This window comes from Diachasma alloeum, unplaced genomic scaffold (assembly GCF_001412515.2).
Source record: "Diachasma alloeum isolate Michigan unplaced genomic scaffold, Dall2.0 Dall_scaffold_00208, whole genome shotgun sequence".
Lineage (NCBI taxonomy): Eukaryota > Metazoa > Arthropoda > Insecta > Hymenoptera > Braconidae > Diachasma > Diachasma alloeum.
In genome coordinates, this window is record NW_021680373.1 from 33736 (window position 1) to 55146 (window position 21411).

The 21411-nt window shown below is 39.2% G+C and overlaps 3 protein-coding genes across 3 annotated transcripts in view; all 3 read right to left on the bottom strand.

The window, feature by feature from the left end:
* Window positions 1-8482: 8482 nt before the first annotated feature.
* Window positions 8483-12400, bottom strand: LOC107036330 (transcription factor AP-1). The gene has a single exon (XM_015254251.2). It carries the CDS (start codon window positions 11741-11743, stop codon window positions 10940-10942), a length of 804 nt encoding a protein of 267 aa, XP_015109737.1. The 5' UTR covers window positions 11744-12400; the 3' UTR covers window positions 8483-10939.
* A 3039-nt stretch (window positions 12401-15439) lies between these two features.
* LOC107036331 lies at window positions 15440-21288 on the bottom strand. Its single transcript, XM_015254252.2, has one exon. The coding sequence runs from the start codon at window positions 21000-21002 to the stop codon at window positions 18099-18101; it is 2904 nt and encodes a 967-aa protein (XP_015109738.1). The 5' UTR covers window positions 21003-21288; the 3' UTR covers window positions 15440-18098.
* The window catches only part of LOC107036332 (receptor-type tyrosine-protein phosphatase kappa), a 63543-nt gene continuing 63416 nt past the window's right edge, over window positions 21285-21411 (bottom strand). Inside the window, exon 14 of the mRNA XM_015254253.1 lies at window positions 21285-21383. Coding sequence (XP_015109739.1) covers window positions 21303-21383 — 81 coding nt within the window. The 3' untranslated portion in view covers window positions 21285-21302. The remainder of the gene's footprint in view (window positions 21384-21411) is intronic.

Genomic DNA, 21411 nt, shown 5'->3' on the forward strand with positions numbered 1-21411 from the left:
CGATAATTTACCTTGGGCAATTAGTCTTCGGTTAATGATATTGTTTTTTGTTCTCAATTATTCAGTTACATTGTTTTATGTTTGAATTCAACGGCTCGTGTTCCTTTCTTCTTAATTGCTTGGCTTAGCCAGCACGTACTGAGTCTTATCTAATGTAAACTTTGTTGTTTCTTTGTTAAGCTGGAGGTTAGCTACGCAGAGCAGAAAATATCGAGGATTTATCGGTTTTCTTCGTTGTGCGCAGTTCTATTCATTAAATGATTATTAATTCGTTAGTTGAGGTAGAATTAATGCTTTATCTCGTGACGAAAACCTGAGTCTATATCATTGTGGATGAGAAGAAAGAGTCTTCATAAAATTAAAATCATTCGTTTGTTATGGGTGAAATATTTTTATTGCAATGAATGTGTGGGTTTATGCATTTCCGAAAAAATATTGTTGAAATAAATAGAAACATTTCGTGTGGAATTTCATTCGACGCGTTTCAGTGAGTCATTTCTCTGGAATTTCTGTACATTACTCTCCAAGTTTGAAAGAAATTCTTCTCGTTTGAGCTTCATTTTGGCTTCATTGTGGCTCCTCGATTCCGAGATCATAAAGGTGGCCTATAATCGATGAGGAAGAAATGGTTGCACCGTGAAAACGTGGTTGTAGAATCGGTGGATAGAGGAAAATGGTGTAATAAGTTCTGGGAAGGAATACCACCTAGCCGCAACTTCCATTCTAATGAGCAATTAACGTGATAGGAGAGTTGATTTCTTCGTTAATAAGTCAAATTGCCAAGGACTGTGTGGTTGGATTGATGTTGACGGGAATACAAGGATCGTTGGATCAATTCTTATCAATACTGCATTCCTTCAGTATTTTTGACTGAAATATCCGGTACACTTCGTGGAATTTTTTTATCAACTGACAGTTTCACTGAAATTTTAAGGGATTTCGTCATTGGAAATTCACAATTAAAAACAAACAACGATAACTGTAAATTCTAGTTCAATTATTGCATTTAAATTAAATTTATAATGACTATTCATGTTTTCATTAAAAATGCAGATGTTGAGGAATATTCATTCTTCTGTTGCTCGAAAATTTAGAATTTTGGAATTTTTCATCAACTTACAGTTCCACTAAAATTTTAAGGAATTTCATTATTAAAATTCAAAAGGAAAAAAACATCCATGAAAACTGTAAATATTTGTTCACTTATTGCATTTAAATTAATGGAAATCAGGAAAATTCATCATTTTAAAATGAATATTCACGTTTTCATGAAAAATTCAGATAACTTGAGGAATTCTCATCTTTCTGTTGCTTGAAAATGTAGAATTTCATTGTCTTTTTAATAAAATCTAGAATTTCACGATATTTCCCTCCAAAATTACTCCTAAACATCTCCACAAATAAAATTCCAATTTTTTTCTAACGCGCAATTTTTTGTATCATTCGCTTGACGAATTTCTACATTTCGAAAATGATACTGAGAAATACAACTTTAGCCGTCACGTGGGCCCATCACCATCCACTGGTTGTATCCCAAAACCTTTTAGATCACTGATTGGCTCTAGGGGTCGGACATTGGCAGTCAGCCACACCGATTCGGGGATTCACCTGGCCCCCAGCCACCAAAAATCACTACCGCGAAATCTCCTTACGCAATAGCCCCCAGATAAACAAATAAACCCCCAAATAACAACAAATGCCCCAAATAATTGAGTTACTGAGCCGTCATCGTGAAAGCGCCAGCGTTTGTATGGTAATTTTCTTTTGTCTCGTGCGTACATGAGCATTATCTCCATCACAAAGAGTCACCCGCTGCATCGAACGTGACCTAAATTCCTCAATAATACCAATATTAAATTGAAATGATAATCAATAGCGGAAATGTTTTGATTTGCGGTTGAATGTTATTCTGGTTTATTTAAATGCAACTGCGCGGGGGAAAAAAGAATATAGGAAATACCGGAGGAGATTAATTATCGGGTACACCAGAGACGCGGATGAACATTGCAGAGGGCATAACGTCCTCGCATTTTTTTTAGCGGAGAGAGGATGCAGCTGTACTAGGAGATCTATCTCTCGTAAGTTTGGCCTTGGATGCCGTTGCGATTGGAATGAAGTGACCTTCGGATTTGTGGATTATTGATTGACAATTCTGGCTGTTATTTCAATTAACGCAGTCTACAGTGAATGGAATTATGAGATTGAAGCAGTCAGATTATTTGAATTATGGGGGATTAATCGGGAGAATTTGATTTGGGGGAAGAGAAAAATGAAAAATGACATTTCAGATTTCATTGAAAATTTATTAAAATTTTACATTTTTGAACAATAAGCATCAATTTACCGAAATTTTCTTCGTTTCTTTGAGTTCTAAATTTACGTTTGAGTTCTAAATTTTGAGTAAAATTTTGAATTTTCGATGATGAAATTCCTTAAAATTTCAGTGAAACTATGATGTGATAGAGATTTTAGAAAATGTAGTGAAAATTTCGTCAAAAATTGACGAACTTGCAAGAAAATTATCGAGTTCGAACATGCGATTGATTTTGCCAATTCGACATCGTCGAAGTTTTCTATTTATGAAGACAGGCGTGGGACTGTTGAGTGGTACGTGTCTCTCATATCAAACATATCTTCTGCTTCATATCGTAAAACAAACTCCCTCGATGAATCGATGGCTCTGCATTACGCAACTCCACTTCTTCTCGAAATCTTCGGGAATTTATTGTCCTCAGCAACTGCAGTTGCCCAATAAAATTCTGTAACGAGTCATGATGAACGAAAATAATGAGATTACTAAAAACCGAAGTTCATGAGTAGTGCGTGAATAATTAATCCAACGAGCAGTGCACAATAGCGGGTAAATTATTATTCGGCAAGGTCATCACCTTTGTCCACCATTATTTATCCACATTTTTCCCTCACCTTCAATTCCAACAAAACAGACAGGAAATTTACAACGCGTGAAGGATAAAATGGGCATTGAATTATGGGCGACTAAAAAAAATCTAAAAATGTCTCGAAATGGTTGCGAAACTGTTCAAAAACATCAAATGTTCAATTCCCAAGTTTGAATAATAAAATACAAAATTTTTCACCTAAAATATTTTTGATAAAAATTAAGTTCTACTTCTTCAATTCAAAATATTTGAATGACATGAAACCATTCATTAATTCCAAATAAATGTTCTATTAAAATCAAATTAACGATTCATGTGACGCAAATGAAGAGTTATCAGAAAGAATTTAATTTACCACTAATGAAGTCTTTATTTGGATCAAGGAAACATTTCTTCAAATTTGAAAAACCATTTGATGGGAACAAAACCCTGAATAAAAATCAAGTTCAAGTTCAACTGATCTATAAATGATGTCCCCGGGTGTGCAATGAAAGCTCTAATGTTTAAAAAATCGTCGAACCACTTGAACAATTCCATATTTATAAAATATCGACATTTTTGCATTTATGTTTTTCTCCCTTTGCCTCCCTCGCTCCGCTTTCGTGTATAGACCGGTGGGGCAAGCGCGTTCGGACACGTTCGTGGAGCGAGTCTCGACCCTCACGACCTAACGACTCTTGAATCGTTCTGCCAAAATAAATTCCGCCGCTCAACAGTGGAAGATGGACTCGCAGACGTAATTATTAAAGCACAAATGAGGAAAAAATTATTTGTCCGTGCATTTTCGCATAATTTACACCATAAACTAGGCGAACAGCAGTCAACAAGACAGATAAATTTGTCCAACTGACCTATACCTTAGCATAACTCGCACCAATCGTATTTCGCTTATCTCACATATACGCATTCCAAGGAGTCCAAGGTGACGAGAGAGTGGGGAAAAAGGTTTCCCTTGGCTCTACCTTTCCCCTCGGCAAACCGCTCGAGCCACCATGCCCGGTTATGGTGGCCACCAATGGTGCCTCAAGTATCTTCATCATCATCTTCGATTCACACAACAGCTCGTCCTCACCGGAAGCTAAAGATTCATTCTATGTCGATAGCTACAATCATTCTCTCCCTCACCCGCCTCCCTGGGACTTTTGCTCCTCTCCGCCATCAGAAAAATATAATGTGATGGACAATCTGGTCGTAATTTTTATGAGTGACATTGAGGCTGATTTACGGGGAAAAAGATTGAGCTTTTGAATTTCAAGTTGAATTCAAGAGAATTTAGATTTTTTTATGGGAGTTCTCTGATTTTTCGTGGAATCGTTGAACTGAAATCTTTAGCTGAAATTTCTGGTACACTTCTTCGAAATTTTCGATGAGTTTGTAAGTCCACTGACGGCTTGAGGAATTTCGCAATTGAGAATTTTGGAGAAAAATCATTGGGAATTGTGAATTTTAGATCAATAATTCCATGAGATTAATAAAAATCACGAAAATTGTGGTAAATATATTCTTAAATTGGCAATGATGAGAAAATGCGGCGCAATTTTATCCTGAATGGTGATGTTTTGATCGAAAATTCATGCAAGTTGAGGAATTTTCGTGTTTTTGTTGCTAAAAAATGTGAACCATCACTGAATTTTCTGTGAAATCCTCAAATTTTATGATTTTTTAAATTATTAGTCAACCGTCCATGAGATTTCAATGTTTTTTTAAAAGTAAATTCAAGGGAATTCGCAAGCGTTCATCTGAATTTTCAGATGTTTCAGTATTTTTTCGACATAATTTCATTGATAGTTTGATAGAATTATTATAAAATTGATCTAATACTCGTCTTTTCATTAAATAATTTTTCTGAAATCTCGAAGGAAATGTCGCCGAACAAAAATCCCGGGATTTGGCCCCGAAAATGCCAACAAATATTACCAACAACCCATAATCAGTTTTAAACCAAAACCCGCGGCCGATTGAAAAGATTTTACAAATTAACCTTGGCACAACCTTTTTTCTCAAACGCGTGGGAAACCACCGGAGTTAACACTCCGGAGTAATACGACTAGAGATTATAATCACTCGACGATAAAATTGTCTGCTACTTTTATTCCTCTCGCTTCTTCACATTGTGCTCCGTTAAATTGTGTGTGTAAACACGAGAAACGTAAGCTTAATCGCGCATTCACATTTTTAAATACTTGAGGCAACTGTCAGTCGACGGCATTGAATGAAAAAAAAAATCGCCGGGGCGATTACATGCGGAAGCGACTGGACTGTTTCGAAATAGTACTGAATTTAATTAACATATTATTATTGATGATGAAGCATCATTACGGTGTAATCATCTTATTGAGCGGAAAACTTGTTCTCATGATTGAGATAAATTTTCGCCTTGTCCATACATCTTGTTTTCAGGTTTTTGTAATTGTTATTGGCGTGGTTTTTTTTTTCAGTCGTTAATGGGTTTTGTATTTTTTCTCGTGGAGTTGTAAAAATCAGGGTAACGTTGTAGACCCTAAATTGGCGATTCGCGACTCGTTGAACTGCATATTACGATGGCGATGAATTTAACGCGTTCCAGTGCTAAAATGTTGAGAGGCCGTTTGTATTGCCTTTTCGAGACGTGAAATATAAACAAGGATGGTCAATTAATGGTCGTCGTTATAGCTGGAATGAGCAGTGTGTTTGCGCGAAATTATGGGGGAAGATAATGTTAAAGTAGAAATTTAGATTTTATTTTCATGGTTTCGGTGAGGGAAGGGTTAAACAAACCGTGTTTAACCGGTGATAACTCAAGATTGGCGGAGTGAAAGCTAAAATTTTTTTCTTCATTTTGAAGATTTTTTTTCAGCCTTGAAAATGAGACTTGACTTATCCAAATGGTATCATCCGATCGGAGGATAGCGAGGATTTTATGAGACTGATTTAACTCAGTATTCTCCTATTTCCATTTTCATTAGGAAAATAGAGCAAAATAACTGGGGCATTCATGGAATTTAATGGTCGTCGGTATAACTGGAATAAGTGGTGTTTGTTTCAAATTATGAGGGAGATAATGTTGCGGAGTCCAGCAGGAATTTAAATTTGATTGTCATTTTTCATTGAGGACAGGGCGAAACGAACGGGTTTTAACCGGAAATAATTAACCATCGGCTGAGTGAAATCCAAATTTTTTTTTTCATTTTGAAAATGTTTTTCAATTGCTGAAAACGAGAGCTGGGGTATTCAAATCGCAACATTTTTTGAGGATATATTGGACATTTAAGAAGTTTCATTCTGTAAAAATAAAATAAATTATTGAGTAATTCTGAGAAGTTGATATGGAACATATGCAGCTGTGGAATTGTCTCTGCAACAGGGTTACCAACTATAAAAATCAGGCATTCCAGTCACCATGAACGGGTATTAGACGATAATACAGCTGCAAATATCACGGGAGAAATTCCATAAATGCTTTCAAAGAACAAAAACCAGTAAGAATAAGTTATGCATCCAGTCATGGTCGTGGGATCATTTCCTGCATGAGATATCCTTTGTTTCATCAGAATTCTCAATTGAAGTATTTCGCAATTTGAGGACAAAATTGTGCCGCGGGAGATTGTTATTTTTTTTATTCTATGGAAATTCAGGGGAAAAAAAACTTTCCTTGATAAATACCAATCACTCTCTTATCTCAATCCGTAGAAACGTGCCTGCGTGCCAATGCGTTGAAGAACGGGGTCTCGGCGAGATATATTTGAGTTCGAAGTGTTTGCATAGAGATAAATATTTCCTTCTCACTGCGAGTTGTTTGACGAGTTTCTTTGGCTGAGCCAACATCCCATTGTACTTTTTATCATTAATTTCGTTATGCTCGAGGGGCTTTTATTTGGAATTATGGCTGCAACTTGAGGTTTTGTCCTTTCGTCTCTTCCAAAATTGAGATAAACATGAAATTTTTGGTTTTTTCCCTTCATTATCTACGATATTTTTTGTATGAAAGACGCGGCGGGGGTAGAAGTGAGGCAAAATGGTATTTTTTCAAATTCTCGTCATTTTTTGACCAAATAATATGGCTTTCGCGAATCCGGTTTCTTTTAAAAATAAAAAAACATGTTGAGAATGAAGTAAAGATAGGAACATTTTTATCTGCCAATCTGTATTCTTAACTGCGCTGTTATAAAAGATTTGAAATTTAATGTCCATTGTTTTTTTCCAAAAAATCACAAATTTTCTGTGACGAATTTCTTTGAAATTCTAATGGAACTGTTGTATGATAGAAATTTCCAAGAATTGTTCCGGAAATTTCAGCCGACAATTCTTAACAGTGTAAATCCCTATTCCACTGTCTTTTTTATCAGCAATGATCTTACATTATGCCCAATATTCTTCTATTCCTTGCTTCATCCCTCTATGATTCAGATAAAAATAAAATCCTTCCCCCTATCTCGATCCCCTCGCTCTTCCCCCTATCTATTATTTTTTGCTGCACAAAGCTCTCGATTCCTTGGGGACGGAATAGAATGCTCCTTTCCAAATGTCCAAATCTCACCAAACAAAGCAATTCGATGAAATTTCATATCAATTTAAGGCTCCAAAAAATGTCCAGTGGAAAAAAATCGTCGAATTCCACTCAACCAATTTCAAGTTTCCTTAGTTAAATCAAACGTTATACTTAATATTCTGATATTCTCTCATAAATTGTTGCACCAATGGGACATTTTTGCTTCGCCCCATCATGATTGAGATAAAAATAAAATCCTCCCCCCTATCTCTTCTCCTTATCCATGATTTTTTGGGTAAATCTCTCAATTCCTTAGGGAAAGAACAAAATGTTCCTCTCCAAAACTTCATTATCTCCTGCCCACCAATTCAATTCAAACAAATTCAACCGCATCTTAAAAAAATGTTGAAAATTGGAAAAAAAAGTCAACAAATTCCACTCAATCGATCTCGACATATCAATAATTGAAACCAGAAAAATTCCCCCTCATCTCCAATGATGCGTGCAGTAATGCTCACTGGCCATTCCCAAAGACCCAACAAATACACCCAACTTTTATTGTCTCTCCGACGTTGAATTATCGTTCGATGGATCTGACTATGCGGGGGCAATTAGCCTCAAGCCCTCAGTCATTGTTGTAATCTTTGACTCGACCTCGTTAACGAGATTGAATAGGAATAATATATCTCGTAATGTTCGTTTCCGGATGGCTCCGAAACAATTCATTATTCGAGTAATGAATGTCTCGGTCCACTGATAGTTTATTATTCATGCTCACCTACTCCAGCAACTGACACTTACTCGCCTCTTGAGCTCCATTATTCTCAGTTGAAGGAAAAAATGACAGAATATTTAATTTCCACTTACTTTCAGCTGGAATTCCATTGTTTCTCGCTGTCCGTTAATTTCTCCCTACCGAGAACTTTTTCTCAATTGAGACAATTAGCCAATTGCAATAATTAAGAAGAGGGCTGAACTTAAACTCACTCGACCACAAAAAAAGATTAAAAAAGACTCTGAATTGAGTGTTGCAGCAGTTAAACTAATATAAGAATAGCCTGAAATGTCGAAATAAATTGGAGGACTGAGGGGAACAATTGAAGAGAATTATTCATGTGTAATATAGTGAATTTTATTTTCATCATTGTTTCATTCAAAAATAAAATTATTCGTAAAAAAAGAGTTCTTCTCAGCTTTCTCGATATATAACATATATTTTTATATTCAATAATTATTACGTAATATAGTAATATGTACTCTCATTATGAATAGTGTTATGCAACTATTATGGTGTCATAATTTTAGTTTCCCATGAAAATTACAGTTTTAATCACCATAAAAACTATAGTCTAATGGGGTTTTCACTTACAAACTAAATCACAAGTGGTTTTCATTAATTTTAGATTTACTTTCATACGTTTTTCGTTTGTGCAACATTTGTTTTTCTATCAGTGAGAGCGTATCATTTTCCATTTGTTTTGTAAACTCTGCACATTTTTAATTATCAATTTTTCTTCAACTCTAACGAGATTGAATTTCGTTTTGCTTCAAAGGAGAATGAATTTTGTTATTTCAATCATATTCGCTTTGCATTCGTCATGAAAAAAAAAGGCACACTGTACGGACTGGATTGCATTGGCAACAAATATATAGCCGAGCTCGTGAAATTCTACACTCAACGGGGGAAATTATCTCCCCGTTCATCGCATTGAGTTGGTATTCTTTTTTAAACAAGAAAATTCAAACAAAAATCATACGCACTGGTTACTCTTGCAAAACGCTCGTTCGGATAAAGGGGCCTCCAAGGTCGGCTATGTACGAACTCTCTTAACTCAACTGAAATTGCACGATTTACTCCAGTAAATATTGCAACGTCTTTTTTTTATCATTGGCAATGTAAATAAATTAACACGAGAATAGAAAAAGAAATGAAATTAATACAAATGGGGCACAATTGTGGAGACCTCTTCTTCAATTACTAAACAAAAATCACTTAATATTTACTTCTCGGAGTAATAACAGTACCAAAGAGAGAGTCACACCTTGATTGCACTCGTGCAATTATCCAAAAACTTCGTAACGAATAAAAAAAATTTCATAAATTTACAATGGACTGCCATAATGAGAATCGAAAAATGAAAAGAAAACAAAATCCGGATGTCCTCGGAATTTAGAATTCATCAAATCTAAGTAGGAGGGAGCGAAAAAGAGGAACAAAAAGAAATACTGCTCGGTCTGGCTCCTCAAGGATACAACGAAAAAAAAGAGATGAAAATAAAAAAAATAAATGAAGAGAGGGGGGGAGGCTTCTAAAAAATCTTGGGAGGCAGATCAAGTGTGTGTTACATTCGTGTGTGAGACTGCGACGAAAAAAAAATGCGGGCTACTCGTTAATCAAAAATGAAGGTCAAATACGGCTAAACTTACCTACTTTACGACTATTATTCTCTATGCAACGAGTGTGGGCGCGAAGACGGTACCTCGTTATGAACAGCTAGAACCTTTGACCCGTTCCATCAAATCGTAATAATAATAATACATTTTTTTCGTTCGTACAAAACATTAAATTTCGCTCGGGCCTCCGGGGTCAACGAACAGTTCATTGTTCAGTAAAAAATACCGTCTCAACCCCCAAAAAAGAACGATTTATGGTACAAAAAACTATAGTCGATGCGCACGAGCGCTTAGTAGCAGGTAAAATTGACCCAGTGTCAGCGTAACATCTCACATTTCTCCCGAAAAAAAAAATAATAAATGTGCATGGATGGATAATAAGTTAAACATGTTCATACTGGACAAGACTAGATGCACAAATGATAAATAACGGCGTTTCCAATTAAATCGTACAACGACGAAAAACTGTTATTCAACCAGATAATTAATCCAAACAAGAACAAAGAGCAACGCCGGCCCTGAGAAACAAAGAAGTATCAAAAAGAATTGACAATATCAAGTGAGGAAAGAATGAATCCCCTCAACTCCCCAATATCTCTCGATCCAGCGATCCAATTTGTAAAAATCAAATTTCATTTTAAACCCCGAAAAAATACCTTCAAATTGAAAAAGAAATCGTCAATTTTCACTCAGCCAATTTCAATATATTGACGATTGAAGGGGGTTCATTCATCTCTCCTCCAAAAAATGATTGAATTAGAGTCCCTGGACGATTCAAAATTGCCGCGCTCTCGGATGTTCTCCAAAATGGCCACTGTAGCTCCCCCCCCTAATCCCCCCACGAATATATTTTTTCGCCTTTCGCTCCTCTCCGGTGCTCCTCCCACCAGACAAGCGACGTCAACAACGCTATCGTGGACGTGCGTGGACTCCATCATAACACACCTCCATTAACAAATTTAGTTGTCCATATCTTCAACACAGCACTCAAAGGCACTCCCAGATTCCCTCAGGGTGTATTCGCCATGCATAACAACCGCTGTTACCCTCCACGTGGCGCTGATCACCGAGAAACCCCCAAAACATCCCCCGAAGAAGAGATTCAGAATTCCTCACGATCTACTCAAGGCTCGAGTGTTGTTCCCCATTCATCAAGGAATCACTCCCCCCAAGAGCTTCAAAATTGTCCAGACACGGACATCATTTGGCAGCCAGAGTGCACATGATCCATGACCTGCTCCTTGAGCCGACACACGTGCTCCTTGAGCCTGTGAACAACACTGCTGAGCTCTGTATTCTCACCCTTGAGCAACTTGACCTTGTCCTCAAGCCTGGAGATTCTCTCCAATTTGCGTCTCCTGCACTTGGAGGCAGCAACACGATTTCTCTGTCTCTTCCTCTCGAGCTTGATCTTCTCCTGGTTCTCCATGTCAATGGGGGACATTGGGGGTGAGCTCGATACACTTGGTACAGTCTGGGGCTCGTCCTTGATCATGAGGAGTCCCTGGGACAGTGATTCCGTGCTCTGAACCGAGCTTGGAGGCTCCAAATTTGTGTACGTTGCGCCGTGAATGCTTCCGGGCTCCTGCGAACTGTCTGAGTGATGGAGCTCATTGAGGGCATCAACAAAGCCACGTGCGTAGAGCTCCTGAGCCTCGGTAACAGTCTTGGGGAAGAGAATTTGATTGGGTGTGGGCATTGTCGTCACAAGACCGTCCTGCTGGGCGATAATGAGCTTCTCCAACTCCGGTGAGCCGAGTTTCAGCATGTTGAGATCCGGTGAGCTCAGAACGGGGGCTGAATTGTTGAGCGTCAGGGGCAGGGGTCCCAGCCTCGGCCTTTTCGCCTGTGGCCCCTGACGATGGCCGTTTAGGTCCAGGGTCAAATTTCTCTTCAACTGGACCACGTTGTCCCTATTGCAACTACCGTATACTGTCACCTCATCGTAGAACGTCGCCTCCATCGTTAAACTTCGCACCATCAGGTCCACTTCAGGATTTCCGGCTTTTATACACACACGGGTTATATTCCGACTTTCCTTCACTCGCGCTGAATAACACTGTCTCTCTCTCTTTCTCTCTCTCTGTCTCTGTTGCGAAATAGACGGCAATGTGTGGGCAGGCACAATTAACTCGATAGGTTTTTTTTTTTAAATTCTTGCACGAGTAACAAAAATGCCCGGAAACACTCCCACGGGCGGCTAGTTTTTGTTTTTCTATTTCCTCGGATACTGCAGTCTGTCGTGTGTGCCTGTTACATAACACCGGGTTCTACGCAACTGATGGAAAATATATACAGTATGGTTTACCGGTTCCGCCTGTACAGTACCCGCGACACTTGTCGCGTCAACTTATCACTGTATCGGTGTGTGTGACGTACAGCGATATCAAATCACCGAGGGCTTTGATTGTTCAGCACACGAGGGTAGCACATTAAAAACAATGAGTCACTTGGGATTATTCACGTATCACTGCGGGCACACGGTAACTTGTGTCTCAATGACTCGTGTCACGGCTTTTTTTTTTTTTGAATGGGAAAATATTTTTCGTGCGCACAGTTTATTCGGTGCGCGTGTGTTCGTTTACGTGTGACGTAGAGGAACAGTCACGGAATTGTTTGACGTACCGTGCGGCGCGGTGTCTCGGCAACTTGTGAACACCCAACTAAAAGTACTGCCTTATATCTCGTGACTCACGGAGGCTAAAAATAGAGGTGTCGTCAGGGCTGGCCAATCGCAGGGGCTCACGGTGGCGTCAGTGATGCTGTGCGATTGGCCGAACGACGCGCGCTACTCGGAAATCGCCGGCGCATGCGCAGAAATGGCAACGAGGGAGAGTTGCTGCTGAACGCCGGTAACGGGCAGCATACGTGGTTTGCTGTCTCCGTTGCACTTGGGAGGGGGTGAGGCTGGTTTTTATTGTCGGTGGCTTTTTACTTGGGACAGGAGGAGTTGGTAAAAGGTGGCGCGCGTGGTAGCGCCGAGGAATTATATACCTGTATGTGGTTTTAGCAAAACGATGGATGTGCACGGAGGGCACATGCGGGGGATTACTCGCGTGACTCGGGGATTCAATTGTTTATTGGAATGGGTGAATGGCTGTGCTAATTGTTGGGAGACGTTTTGTTGAGGTTTTCGGGGTTTTCGGTTCGAGAGTTCATTTCACGTGAATTTTTTTCAATGTTTTTTTCGGAGGGCTTAGGTTTGAGGAGTTGAATGTCTGTGGAAGGGAGGTTTTTGGGAAAAATTCTTTGACATACTTTTTCAAGATTTTTCTGGTGTGTAGGATAAGGGGATGATTTGAGGGTATCCAAGTATCTTTAGTTTGATACAGACCGCACTATAGATTCAATCAATTATCAAATTTTAAATTCAATTAAATTGCGTGATAAGAATTTGAAAAAATTAGGAATATTCAGCCCATTCAAATCACATTTTGCACAGAATTATTTTTTTAAGCGTTCGGTGTTAATAAATAAATAATTGAAATCATTTATACCTTCGGAAATGGGGCTCAAATGAAACCTCTAACGTTCGATTATAAGAACAGAAAAAGTACTTGGATATCTTTACTGTTAGCAAAACAGTTGAAATTTCATGAAAAGTCGATATCATTTTTCGGAGAGAGACACTGGATACAATTAAGCGCAAATAATTATTGATTCTTCTACATTCTTTAGCTGCAGGAAGATTTATTTTTATTTGACCCTAGGGTCTGGGTTGCAAACATATTGCAATGATTTCTTCGCGTGGAGTTTGGAATAATAAATTTGATTCTCCATTTTAAATAGTCACGAAATGTTTTAAATAATTTATTTCTGTATTGGTAAGGCTCCCTTATTTTATTTTACCTCCCATGGTTAGAACCGTATTTTTCGCCTCGGCGCAAAGTCATATTCCCTCCGGGAGGGAAATGGGGACTTTGCGCCTGCCGAGGCGAAAAATCCTATGAATGCCCGTAATATTGCCCCTTTTGTCAATAACTCCCATTCACTAAACTTTGGAGAATCCTGGCATGACTGAAGTAGGAGGAGTCCCTGATTTACAACCTTGTTTTTGATGATTATGAATAGTTACTTCAGGAGTTATTTAATACTGGGATTTGGGATGGTATCAGTTCCTGGTGATAATTCCCTGTGAAAGGACCAGGTAAAATGTTTTGCACGTAACTCTGACCCCCCCGGGCGCTGAGTGCCCTTTGCAGGTAAAGTGTTTACGCCCGGAGGACTTCAGGGATACCCCAGCTCCCGGTGACTCAGTTGTTTGTCAAAGTTTCTGTTTTTTTTTTATCAGCTCTGTTTGGAGAGGTGCTCCGCAACTTCGAACGTGTTTACGCGGGCACTACGAGTTTGGGGGGGGGGGTCGTTTGTACAATCTCAGATAGACACAGTCCGTTTTGGACACATTCTGGGGGAAATGGCGTCGGTACTGGAGGCGATGGAACAGATGGGCACGGAAATTTGTGGTTATATTTGCGGATGGGCAGATTCTGATGAGGTGGTTAAACAGGGCTCGATATTGCAGACGTCCTCTGAAAAAGTCTTACCAATCGCATTTTCTAGTGCAGCGGCACGCTGAGAGATGGAGGGATTATTCTCATTTCAAGCGGAATTACAAACTGAATCGAACTAGAGCAGCAGGTTGTCCGCCGGAAACTATTATTTATAAACAAATGACGATGGTAAATCAGTTGTAATTCGGTAGGTTGTAGTTCGGATGAATGTATGCATTTTTCAGTGGTTGAGGATTACTCAATTGATTAGTAATTCTAAAAAAATAATGACGTACTAATTAAGAATGAACATTGACTTGACGAACAATTTTGATTTTGTCGAAAGTCGACTTTCCCCCTGGAAAAATCCAAGATCTGATTCTTTAGCCCCCGGTGAAATTTTTTTTTTTCAGTTTTCGCTTTTTCCACATACTTTTGAGAGTTCTGAATAGCCCGCCCCTTAAATAGTTGGAATCGACGTTCACCCGGCTAAAAAATTCGATTCTGGCGAAAGTCGACTTTCCCCCTGGAAAAACGGAAAATCTGACCCTTTGAAAATCTGAAAAAAAAAATTTCAGTTTACACTTTTTCCACATACTTTTGAGAGTTCTGAATAGCCCGTCGCTTAAATAGTTGGAATCAACGTTCACCCGGCTAAAAAATTCGATTCTGGCGAAAGTCGACTTTCCCCCTGGAAAAATCCAAGATCTGACACTTTGGCCCTCGTGACCCTATCGACGACCCCCCCCCCCCCGCACTAGGTAGTGAACTAGTTCTTTTTCATTATCATGAATGATTAGTTCAATTGAGATTGCTCCGAGTACTTCAGTCAGAATTATCAGGGGATCTGTACAGCGCGTGGGCGAAGTTCAATGTTGACACGACATTAACGCTATTTACGTAATTAAATTTGAATGAGTGTGTGCATGTTACGGGGATTGCGAGAAATCTACTCTATCGGTATTTATTTCTGGCATCAGTTGCGGGTACTGAAGACTCTGGTTGAGACCATTTTTTATCCTTTGCCGGTTCTCAAGTAAAAAAGAAGATGTATTTCATCGGGTTGTAGTAATTTATCGACAGAAATAACAGAAATTCAATTGATAATTTTTCATAAAAATTAATGAATTGTAGAATTAATTGCGAAAAGAGACATGAAAAAAATTGAACAGACACTTTATCGCGCATACAACGTACAATCTATTTATTATTTACAACAGTGTATACCAACATTTGTTTATTCATCAGTATTTATAATCATTAATCACACAATTTATAAAACGTAGTTCAGTCACACCGGGTGTAAAAAGTTGTTATCACCCCACATATTTGAACGTTTATTTTATGAATTTTTACGCGACATATGATCAACGCCTGTTACCGCCACCTTCGTTAAATTTTGGTCTTACATAAAAACATGTACATACTCTATTCGCATTTAATCACACACCCGCATGTGTTCCAAAATTGTGAATTACTTAATACATATTATTTATCGAATAATCAATTTATGATTAATCTAATTCGCACAGTAGTGCGCTCAACACACCACTTGGACGATAGAAAATTTACTCCCCCGAACTCTTACATTTTAACTGAGATAATAATTTATATTTCGTTAAGCGTATGCATCAATTGTTATATTCTCATCCAGGCAGGAGGTACCAAAACTGTCGTCTGCGAATGTGGTAGAAAATTTCTCAGAATCTCGCCAGCGAGAAAATTAAATAGCTACAATGTGTGTTAACAATTCTGACTTGTGACCGATGGATAAAGTGTAGGTCAATTTATTCTGTCAGCGTGTACAAGTGAACACGAACAGCCTAAATGATGGACGGATGGCTGTCATCTAGAGTCCACCGACAGTGAAAGAAAAATATGTGAAAAGCTATGTGTAGATGTTAGAATTTGGACAGTCGGCTAAAATATCGCATTGAACCCTGTTTCATCTTTATGCCTAAAGCCACCTCCAAATATGCCCAAATGAAACGACGCGTATGAAAAAATTTAACAGAATAACCGATTGCTCCCTCTAAGAAATTCTATTCTATTTCTATTGGAAAAATTCTATTTGTTGAAAAAGGGGAAAAATTTGGAAAAAATCTAAATCCATTGAGTTATTTCTATGACATATTCTCTTTAAAAAATACATGGTAAAGCATAAATTTCCCCAAAATTAACGCAAAAAGGTAGAATTACTCAATAGAATTTTTTGAAGAAAGCGCTGACTTTTCTATTAATTTTTTTCACCGGTGAGAAAAATTATTTTTATTCGATTGAAAATGTTCTATTTATTACCCGATTGCTTATGCGATATATCCCACATATCCGTCAATACAAACGTTAACATACAGAACAGAACGAAACAATTATCATATCTGTGATTCGTTTGGCACAATGTATCGTCAATGCGAGAATTTTAGTTCTTATTTTCACAAGAACGCACCACTCTTTTGTTATTTACGAAGTAATAGTCATTGCGAATTGGCACGTTCGCGTAAACAAATACCATATATCACTTATTTACGTACTTAAAAGTTACATACAAATATTTTTCGATCACTGTAACAATGTTTCATATAACTTTTCTCCATATATTGATCTATTAATATTTATAATATCTACATTTCCATTTACTTTCCGTATATTTAGTTAATTCCAATGTCGTACTCATCCCCTATCTAAACACCCAGACGAATTACAAGAGGAACTTATCAACAATAAGATTCATTTAATACATAATTAATTTAACTTCAGCAATAGTTGTTTATTCCTCTTTATTTATTTATGTTTTAGATTATATTTTAAATCATCACGTGCCCCTCCAAACGGAAAAAGGCTTGGCAGGCGGACGCATCTGTATCGGAGTTGAGACCTCGAAAGGTAAGAATTTGGGAATTCTCTAGAAGCAGTTTATAATCCTAGAATTTTATTCATTTTTTTATCTATTGAGAAGAGGGAGAAAATTTATTTGAATTGAGATCACAACTCCCTGTGGACCCTTTCGGAAAATCCGACCCGCTTCCGGAATTCAATAACGTGTTTAGTTATAATTTATTTTTCTTTTAAATAAATATATCCATGAACAAGGCACTGCTCGCAAGAAGAGAATTCACAACATTCGATAATTTCAATTTTTGACGTTTTTAGTTTGTCAAATCGACAGAGGATCGAACGTTGAGAATCCAACGAGACACTTAATGTGTAAATTCTAGATGGACTGATTTATTAACGTCTCGTGAAACGAATGATGACGCGTGGAAACCGTTTACCTCTCAATATTTCTCTCAAATCATTCTCAATTCATTATTCTCAGTTATTAAATTGTTTCTCTATAAAAAAGTGCTCGTCTTAGTTGTTACATCAGTATAATAGAGTATAGTTAATAGAATTTGGTGGGTTTGTCGTGTAATTTCAAAAGTTTAAAACAAAAGCCCGAATTATTCATCTCTCTCGTTAGAATATGAAGTTTTCGCTCTAACATACAAGCAACATCAATTGCTATATAGAATATATAAAACACAAAGTGTACTTTCAGTATAACGTAATACCCTAACAAACATACTTATGTACATTTAATTATCCATTTTCCAATGTTCTTTTCACAATTAAAAGTGGCTCCTGCATGCGAAGCAAAAGCTAACAAAGTTTCTCTCCAAAAACAATGACCAGTTTTGAGTAAGCGGTCGGAGAAAAACGAAAATATTGTATATTGGAACAAAATACAAAAAAAAAAACTTCGTAGTTTCCTTAATACCGTAGGAAAATACAAAAATGGTCCAAGGAGCCCGCGTTTGTGGCTTGAAAGAGCAGTTTCCCCGCCGATCGCAGGCCCAACGGCGTGGGTTACAAGGGGAAGCACTTGGTCCTTTTCTGGGTCGCAACGGACCTGCAATCAACCTTGTCCAATGTAAAACTCTCAGGTTTAACTGTCTCCTCGACTGATATTCTTCCAAGTCGTTTTTTCACTCTGAATGGCGTAGACCTGGGCGAAATAATTTCATAGAGATCGCTCGTTCTCCCTTGAATCTGGACCCTCTTCTTCGGACTGATGGAGCTTGTCTGATCGATGGGAATGGCAATGTCGACGTCCTGGAAGTGGTTGTTGGTGGCCTTCGGCACGTGCTTAATTTCCACAGTTTTGTCCTCCCCGTCATCAGTTGGTGTCGTGAAGACGTCCGAGAGACAGCTCTTCGAGTCGTACAAGTTACACGGATCCGAGGAGTCTAGAGTCTCCTCTGTGCCGAATCGTCTCGCTGAAGCCAGAGATATAGCACGTGCCTCTGGCTTCGGTGGTCTCACATCATCAGCATAATCCAGCGACATACATCTCTTCTCAAACAGAGCTGGCCCAATTTCCTCCCTTCTCAAGACTTCCTTTTGATCATGACTCTCTACTTTACCATTACCTCCTTGAACCTTTAACACTGACGGCCTTCGTATGCTATTTTCACGCTCCACCGACAGACAAAATTCTTTATCAGTCAGTGAAATTTTCTTTGGCATTCGAGCTGGCTTCAGACAATCCAATTCCCAGTCTTTTCCCTCCTCAGAGGGGGTCCTTAATAAGCTCTTTACCTTCTTCAATTCTGTCAGTAGGTCCATTGTCTCTTGGGATGGTTCGTGGAATATTCGCCTCATTGGACGCCTCACTGACCCCGCCAAATCCACTTCTTGATCGTTACCGTGATCCACTCTCTCCTGCTTACGAAGGACTGACTTGACAGTTCCACTTCGCGATACATTTTCTTTCTTATTTTCCTTCTCTTCAGTATCCTTTTCAGACGTTGAATTTCCTACAATTTCTTGACTACCAGAGTCTTTATAATTAATATCATAAACTTTTCCAACTTGTATCGTCGGTCCAATGGTAGTTTCTTTCGCTATAAACTTTTGCCTCTCATAATTAGCGCGTGATCTGATTTTAAAAGCAGCATAGCTCTCCGGAGGCACGTCCTGAAGTTCGAATTTCTCGTGCAGATGCTTGAATGCCCCTCGAAGCATGTCCTGACTATTGTTTGAAGATCTTTGGCTAATGAATGAGGAGTCACCACTCTGATATCCGAGGGAGGATGCCGATGGTGCTGAACCCACGATAGTCTCTCGTGAATAGCGAAGATTATCACTGGAAATACCTCGTCTGTGGTCATTGTATCTCTCAAAGTCTCCGTTCTTCTGATCGTCGGATTTATCTAGAATGTCTTCAGACACTTGTCGTCTTGTTCTCGCTGTCATGTAATCGGAGCCGCCAAACTTCTCAATAGCCTCTTCAAAAATCTGTCTCCTATTGGTCGATGTCAACAACTCCTCACTCCCTGCTCTATTCACCTCATCTGTTGATTTATTTATCCCTTCGAGATCAAACTCAGGGCTCTTTTCTGACTCTAGGGGTTCCTCCAGCGTTTGTCTCCTCGTTTTCGTGGGCGAAGCGTCGAGATCCCTACGTAAAGAAGAGTTCTTAGTTTTCCTTGACATTCCCCGAGCGGTCATTTGTGACTCCGGTGATACTTTGAAGGCTCTCCACCTAGCCGGAGAATTCGGAATACTCTCTTCATCACTCTCAAGTACAGCCCTCGAGCCGAACTCTCGTTCCAAGGTTCTAACGTCTGTCGTTTGCTGCTTGATCGGCCATCTGGGGGAATTACTCCAACTCACCGCTCCCCTGGCCGGTGAATTAAGGTGTCCAGTACTCGAAGAAACAATTTCTTCGCTTGTGGTCACTCGACATTTAACGAGCTCAGCGGTACCAGCAAAAGTGGTCTCCAATTGGGGACTTGAGAGCTCCTCAACGTCCTCTAGTGGTGGCAACGAGCTTGGCCCAGAATCCAATACATCATCCAGTGATACTCCCCGTAGCTCATCTCTCCGTTCCTTCACAGGATTCAATGCATCCTCGTCCAAATCCTCGGTTTCAAAAGAATACATTTTCAACAAAAAACCCTTCCCACTACGCTTTCTCTCCACCCCAATGTGATTGACTTCAGGCTGCTCTGTTTCCTCTTCAACAACCAGTACCGAATCCTTTGACTCCTCTACCCGAGTTCTTCGAATCGGTGCTGGTTCAATAGTTGTTGTATGAGTTCTTTTCATCATAGCTCTTGGCAAATCTCTGATTGCATCAAATGAAAATTTATCGAGAGTTTTTGAGGAGCCAATTTTATCCAAGAATGGCTTCTCAACTGCTTTACTGGGACCAATTTTCTCAAGATAAGGCTTACCGACAATTCTCGGTGCTATTTTCGCGAGAAACGGCCGATCCTCAGTCTTTGATATTCCAATTTTCTTCAAAAACGGCCGTCGTCTCTCCCTCTCTTTACCCGAATCCGTGGTTTTCTCACTCAATCTATCACTACTGTAATTGGATGAATTGTCACTGCTCTTTGATCGAGCGCGTTTGTTTCTGGGATGCGGTGTGAGGGGAGTTCTGGGTGTTCTAGGTGTGAGTGAGGGACTGGCATCGGGATTGGGACATGTCTCATCAAGCAGAGCCATAGCATCACTCAAATCCATATATGCTTTTCTAGGTACAGATGCTTTAGCTGCAGATGTCTCACTCTCTGCACTACTGCCTCTTGTTGAATTCAAATCAATTCTAGCTTCCATCATTTGCCTACCATTACGCATGAAGGATGAGGAGGGATACGAGCTCTGGTCGCTTGGCCCCGGTGTGGCACAATCTATAGCAGACTCATCGCCATACAAAGGCGTTACTCGCAGGTCCTCGGGTCTCGTTGCTGGACTCTGAGGCATAATCGAGTGTTGACGATGAAGTAAATTCTTAGAAACAGCGCCACGACCCACATCCGTTGAATAAGATCCTGGCGATGATGCCGAGACACGTGGTGATTCTTCATCAGCAATAATTGCATGTCGATAAGTTGAACACTGGGCAAAATGGGGTGGCGCCGAATGGGTCGTTTCAATGATAATGCGTCCCTGGGCGCACGGTACAATAGGCTCGCCATCGGTTGGCGCCTCCTCGGGTGTCAAAGGCAGAGCTGCCCCACGCCCGAACTCGATGAACCACAGCTCGTCCCTCAACTCGCTTTCTCACTTCTTTTCATTCATATCCTTGTTCAGATAATGCAGCACGTAGTGCAGAACTAGGTCATAGCAGTACTTGTATTCAGTCTGTAATAATTAAAATAAAAAAACACTT

Excerpts from the sequence above, each read along its gene's own strand:
- LOC107036331 (XM_015254252.2), bottom strand. The coding sequence starts at position 21,002 with ATGCCTCAGAGTCCAGCAACGAGACCCGAGGACCTGCGAGTAACGCCT.
- LOC107036330 (XM_015254251.2), bottom strand. The coding sequence starts at position 11,743 with ATGGTGCGAAGTTTAACGATGGAGGCGACGTTCTACGATGAGGTGACA.